Below are 6175 nucleotides of genomic sequence, written 5' to 3' on the forward strand. Positions count from 1 at the left end.
TCCGGTATATATCGAAACGAGACTCCTATTCGCACGAATTGCTACTGACTCTGAATAGAAGCATGCGCGGGCTCACCCAGTTCTCGCAAACGTCGACCATATGCGCATCATCCGCCTGGAGAGGACCCTTTCTTCATCGGTCGAGTGCTGCGGGTAGAGGAGTGGGAAGCCGAACACGAAGCCCAGCTCGTCGCCGTGCGCCACGCCCGTCCACGGCTGGTAGACGCTGAACGAGGGTCGATGGTTGAATATGTAATAGTACACGTTGTTCTTACGCTTGGCGTACGCCTCGGCGAACAGCTGCGACGGGCAGATGAGGCTGAAGTCGCCCACAGCGTCGGACAACCGATTCAGCGCCATCCACGAGTCCGTCTCGTTCAGGTCGCTCAGGTACAGCTCGCGGATGGGCGCGGGATTCTTGCCCAAGATGACGCGGAAGACCAGCAGGCTGTAGAACCATATCTCGTCCACGGTGATCTTGGTGTAGTCCTTGAAGTTGAATATCTTCCAGAAGAAGTGGTCCACTATGCCCGTGCCTTCGTTCCTGACGTTGCCGATCATGAGGTCGACATCCTGGAACTGGCCCCTCTCTGTGGCCAGGACAGGTTCGAAAGGAAGGAACTCGCTGTAGTAGGCCGGGATCATGTAGTGCTCCTCGACGCCAAACACGTCCTTCATGGCCCGGTATATGCTCGAGCGGCTCCTGGAACGAATGCAGTCGATGACCTTTCCGGGTTCGGCGAGCACGTTACCCCGCTCGCCGACGGGGCAGCCGAGGCCGACGGCCAGCTGCTGGACCTTGAGCTTGCCGGTGAAGGTGTTGTCCGGAACCTTCCAGTAAGGAGTTCCACTCTGCATGATGACCCGCTTGAAGAGACCCCTGGTCAGTGGTGAGAGTAGGTGGTAGCCTATGGAAACCGAGCCGGCGCTCTGGCCGAACATCGTCACGCGGTTAGGGTCCCCGCCGAACATGGCGATGTTCTTTTGGATCCACTCGAGTGCCAGGATCTGGTCGTACATACCCATGTTGCCCGGTGCGTCGGAAACGTTGGCGTTCAAGAAACCGAACACGTTGAGCCTGTAGTTGGGCACCACCACCACGACGTCGCCGAAGAGGGCCAGGTATCGGGCGTCGTATACAGAGTAGCTGTTTCCGCCGAACTGAAAGCCGCCGCCGTGGAAGAACACCATCACGGCTTTGGTGGTGCATAGCCCTATGTTCGGGTGGAAGCAGTACCGGGCGGCCGTCCACACATTCAGGTGCAGGCAGTCCTCGGTGGTGTTCGACGCGTCGATGGTGAAACCCTGCGTGAGTTCCCAGGACTTCTGGGAGCACGGAGGTCTCTTGTGCGTGGCGTAGTGGATGCCTTTCCAAGGTAACGCCGGCCGAGGCTTGCGAAACCTGAGATAACCAACAGGTGGCTCGGCGTAAGGTATGCCGTAGAAAGCGTCCACGGGTCTGTGGCCGACGTTTAGACGCACGCCACGAACTATCCCGGACCTTGTGTGAGCGAACGGCTGGTTCGGATCATCCCGTATCCTGGCCTCGGAAGGGACCACAATGACCGGCGAAAGCATCAGTGCAGTCGCCGCAAGAATTCCGTGCACCCACCTGAAAGGTGAAACGAGGCCTTAAATAACAAACGGGCCGGCGAGCGAGCTGAGCGCGACAACCCGAAAATTGAATCCAGTTGTTAGAGACTGACGCGGCACACGGTTGTCACATGGGAAAAATTCAACCCGTACAAAAGCGATACTCATTTTGTATGTTTGAAGGGACCCGGGGACTCGCTTACGTATGATAAAGCGCATGCATCCTGATTACGATGTTGATTTCCTTAATTTCTTCTTTAAGCAATATTGAGCAATAAGACACACAAACGTGATCAAAATTGCTCTTATGAATTTGTAGCTCTAGAATCTGACACTGCAATAATTAAAAAAGAAGAAACGATAAAGAGATGTTACATTTCAAGCGAACAGCAGAAAGGTAATTGCTCCGCGATGAAATCGGTCTATAATGATTGTTTCAATCCAAGTGAAGCGTTCGTGTGCTGTTTGATCGAGCAAAAATTGAACGCGAACAGGACGACTTAAACATGCACACAAATGCAATAATTTTGTTAATATATTCCATACAAATGTGGAAGTTGCCTTCCTGGAACATCGAACGTCGACAACCAAGCATACCAATACAACTCGCTTTCTTCAAGCTCAATTTTGCAATACTCCTGTCTAGGCTTTAATTTTGCTACTCGGGTTCCGCTCAACCACGATAGTGTACGCCTTTTCCGAAGACGCGCATATATACTAAGACATTCCTTAATTCACGTCATTACTGTAACCGCGTACCACATCTGTTTCGTCGCTGTCACTCATGCCCAAACACATTCAGCAGGGCAGAAAACTTACGGAACGCTCAGGCGCGCTAGACCGCGTACATTGCACCGTGCGCAGTGAAAGTAGGAACGAAGCCGTGCATATACTCACATTCTCTTATCCACGCACCGACGCAGGAGGGGGGGCGACGACTGCGACGCAACGACAAGGCGGTATGGCTCACGGAGAAGCCTCAGCAGCACGGAAAGCGTGCGCCCGCGTGAGACGAAGGAGGCAGACCCTGTAAGACGACACGTCAAGACGGGCAAGCGGGCGTGACGGCTTGCCGATGCGACGACGGTGATCCGCGCGCACCGAATGCGAGGCCCCCACGTGCGTTGATCCCGTCGATGATCCCGTAAGAACGCACAAGGCAAAGACTGTCACTTTTCCTGGGGCTCACCACGGCTGCGGCCTCATCTCCGAGTAGCCGGCCGGGCCCGGCTATGTCTTCTCTACGCGCGCACACTCACACTCACACTACAGCCGTACTCGTGCGCGCCGCTACAACTCTGGCCCCTTTCGCACGAGATACGAGCGAGCGTGTGTGTGTTTTGAATCGTCCGCTCCCAGATCGCCGCTACAGCCCAGTGGGTGACCCCTCCGAGCTCCTTCTCCATCGACCCCCCCCTCTCCAGTCTGCAGGAGGGTGAGCTTCCTGAAGCGAGAGGCCGCAGCTGACAAAGGCAGTGGCTGGCGGGCGGGCGGTTGGTGTACCCTCTCCGCTTCTTAACGAGGAAAGCGAGATGAAAGAAGCGGGCCACTAGGGACGTCGGCACCCAAACATTTCGCGGCCGACGACATGTCGACGCGCTACCAAATTTACTGCCTTTCTTTTTTTCTTCACTTTTTCGCGGTCCTGGAACGCAGGGAAAATGGTGAACCACCGTGGGACACGTAACCGAGCATATCGTTCGTTGAGCAGTCCACAACAACGGACGGTTTTCGTTCGCACCGTGAATTGCCGGTATTGCTACCGCTGGGACACGGAACTGCGTTGGTTCGGTTTGAATTCGAAGAAGGAAAAAAAAAATCAAGTATTTCATATGAGCGCACAGCGAAAGAAACCACTGGGAGTAGCGGACCGGAAACCTCGCTGTTAGAGGCGTAGGCTGCGAGTGAGAAAAATCCAGGTATGCACACGCACGACGTACTCGCTGGAGAGAAAATGTTGGAGCTGTGAAACGAGACCGTAACAAACAAGCGTAGAAAATAGCGCAGCGAGACTGCATTGTTCGATGGCCAATACTCGAGCCAGCTCCGGCGAGATCGAACTTTCGCGTGCCATGAAACTCTTGAGTGGTGAATAGAAAATTGCAGGCGTCAACGAAGTCCAGAGGGTCGCGCGCACAAAAGAACGAAGCCGTCAGAGTTGTCAAAGCAGGACTGTCCCTGCGCGTTCGGATATGATCTGGCCAGGTGAACGAATCGATATAATTGCTTCTCCTTGAAACTGTCGCCGCTCTTCGTAGTTTAAAACATTGCTGAATTTAAATTTCATATTGTGCTGCAACAGCATGAGGAAGCTAAGGGTAATCGAAGGGCACAAACGCACGAAATCTGGACACTGCTTCAACTCTTCTAGCTGACACATAGGATCGTAAATTTCGAACGCTTCAAAATAATGGCCGTAACAATTTAGCAGGCTAAATAATTACACCAATTCCCGATATACGTTCTTATGGTGATCGTATACTTGCCCATAATTTTGCCCTATATATACTTCGATGGGTTCAACTAGACACATTTTCTTTCACCTATTGCGTAAAAAAAATATAACTCACATAATTACATACCGGCTTTTTCACAAGTCCACGCACAAAAAAAGTTACAGTAGCATAACATTTCGATATTGTCTCAACGGGCCCTTAAGGACATTACCCTTTGCTCTGGCTCCTTAATTTTCTCGGTGTGACGCCGCTTTTTGAAAATGCATTTAATACATTACACAGCTCTTTACTAGTAGGCACATCGCATTTCTCACAGCCTGTATAACGTGTCGTTGCTCGTTGAAGCTATAAAAAAAAATATCCTAGTATTACTAAAACTGAGAAAGCGCAGGTTATAGCCCAGAATATATACATCGCATACGATACAATTTAGTGATGACAGCAGTAGTGACGGTGCTGTTTCATTTCTTTCTTTTTTGTAGTGTCCATCACTGTACCTCCAGGTTTAAATACAAGTTTATTATTTAATATTGAATTCCCTTCAACTTAGACTCGTCGCTTCCTCGATGTCCTCGTTGGTTGAGTAACTATCGACCTGCCTGTTGAAGTTTGGCAACTCCTTCCACTTAAGAGGTTTCCTCATTCCATCCGATTATTCCGTCATTGCTCATGCAGGTACGTACAAGCGAATCCGCAATGGTTACACTAGCCGACCGCTCGTCAACAACAGCCGCCGCTGCGCGGTTTCCATTCCTCCGCATTCTCGGACGCACGATCGGCACAGTTTTCCCCTCCGAACGCGCGCTTTTGCCACAATTCTTTTTTTTTTTTTTTTCGAAGATCGGAACTCGTTCGAACGAAAAAACTCAACTACGCGAGGGGGGTGGGCTTTCACTCAGAGGCACGGTGCTCCAGAAAGCGGGCATTGTGCGCCGCCGTCGGTCGGCGCTGCGGTGGGAGGGGACTCCGCCTGGCTTCGGCGCACGTGATGATGCCCAAGAAACAAATATAGCCGTCACGATTCCGAGTGACCTAGTGCGGGTCAGCGCGTCACGCATTCCGCGTTTACACAGGCGAGGGGCTTTGGACGGACAATTTATGCGGCCGGCGGATGCTCCCAGTCTTTGTATACGCGAGCCGTCCACTGCGTCGGCACACGCGCGCATTCAACGACGTCGTTGCACTCAATGGTCGCGCGCAGTGGTCAGAGCAGATGCTATCTCGTACGGCGACGACGACGCGTCTAACCGCGCTGAGGCCACCACTGAGGCCGGCGCGCTCGTCGAAGCAGAAGGGTGTACACGCTCAGAAGACGACGGGCGAAGCTTATTCGGGCCCGCAATTAGCGGCCGATTGCTTCCTACGGCGAGTGGAGTCGATCGGTGAAACAGAAGGTATGTAAAGAGGTAATCAATTACGGGAATCGTGCCGATATCGGTTGCAGAGTTCGCCTTCGATCGCGAGCTTGCCCTAGAGAAAGCATGGCACAAAGGAGGAAGGTTTAGGAGGACTAGAAGAGACGTGGACAAATATACTTATTGGAGCAAGGGTGGAGAGGTCGACCGAGAAAGAAGCACGCCTCTGTCACGGTGGTGCATGCAGGGAGAAGCTAAGGCATTAAGGTGACGACAACTGTGGAGTGAACTATGCATTACGTATTTATATATGCACTCACATATATAAAAAGTAGGCAGAGTCTGGTGGCATATATATTAGCGTCGTGTTAACGTGTGAAGCAGCGCACAGTGCACGGCACCAAAGAAGCAGAATGAAAGAAAGCCAATTATTCTGATTCCTCGTGTCGGGCACTGTGCGCTGCTATCACACGCTACGGTGTTTTGGTCGCCAACTCGCGCAACTGTCGACGTTGTGTAAGCATCTGTCCTATCTCACATACATGCGCCTTGTATGCCAGATCCTACTCTGTTCAAGTTCTGATACGGCTGTACTTAGAGTCTTGAATGAAGGCCGTTAAACTCAAGGAACCCCATTGTTACGCGCCGCGTGCTTTCCACGGACGTCTTGGGATGCCAGAGTCCTTTGTTCTGAAAGCGGCCGACCGTCCAGGAGAAGCAGGTTCAGGAGAGAGGACGTTTGTTCTCGCCTTTACAGGTTGCAAACCAACA

General features: G+C 52.2%; 1 protein-coding gene across 1 annotated transcript in view; it reads right to left on the bottom strand.

The window, feature by feature from the left end:
• The window catches only part of LOC126532120 (uncharacterized), a 70418-nt gene extending 64976 nt beyond the window's left edge, over positions 1 to 5442 (bottom strand). The window contains exons 1-2 of the mRNA XM_072288369.1: positions 2491 to 5442; positions 77 to 1612 (exon numbers count right to left, since the gene is read on the bottom strand). Of these exons, the coding sequence (XP_072144470.1) occupies positions 77 to 1612; positions 2491 to 2492 (1538 nt within the window). The 5' untranslated portion in view covers positions 2493 to 5442. The remainder of the gene's footprint in view (positions 1 to 76; positions 1613 to 2490) is intronic.
• Positions 5443 to 6175: the final 733 nt, after the last annotated feature.

The sequence above is a fragment of the Dermacentor andersoni genome, chromosome 5 (assembly GCF_023375885.2).
Source record: "Dermacentor andersoni chromosome 5, qqDerAnde1_hic_scaffold, whole genome shotgun sequence".
NCBI classification, from domain to species: Eukaryota; Metazoa; Arthropoda; class Arachnida; order Ixodida; family Ixodidae; genus Dermacentor; species Dermacentor andersoni.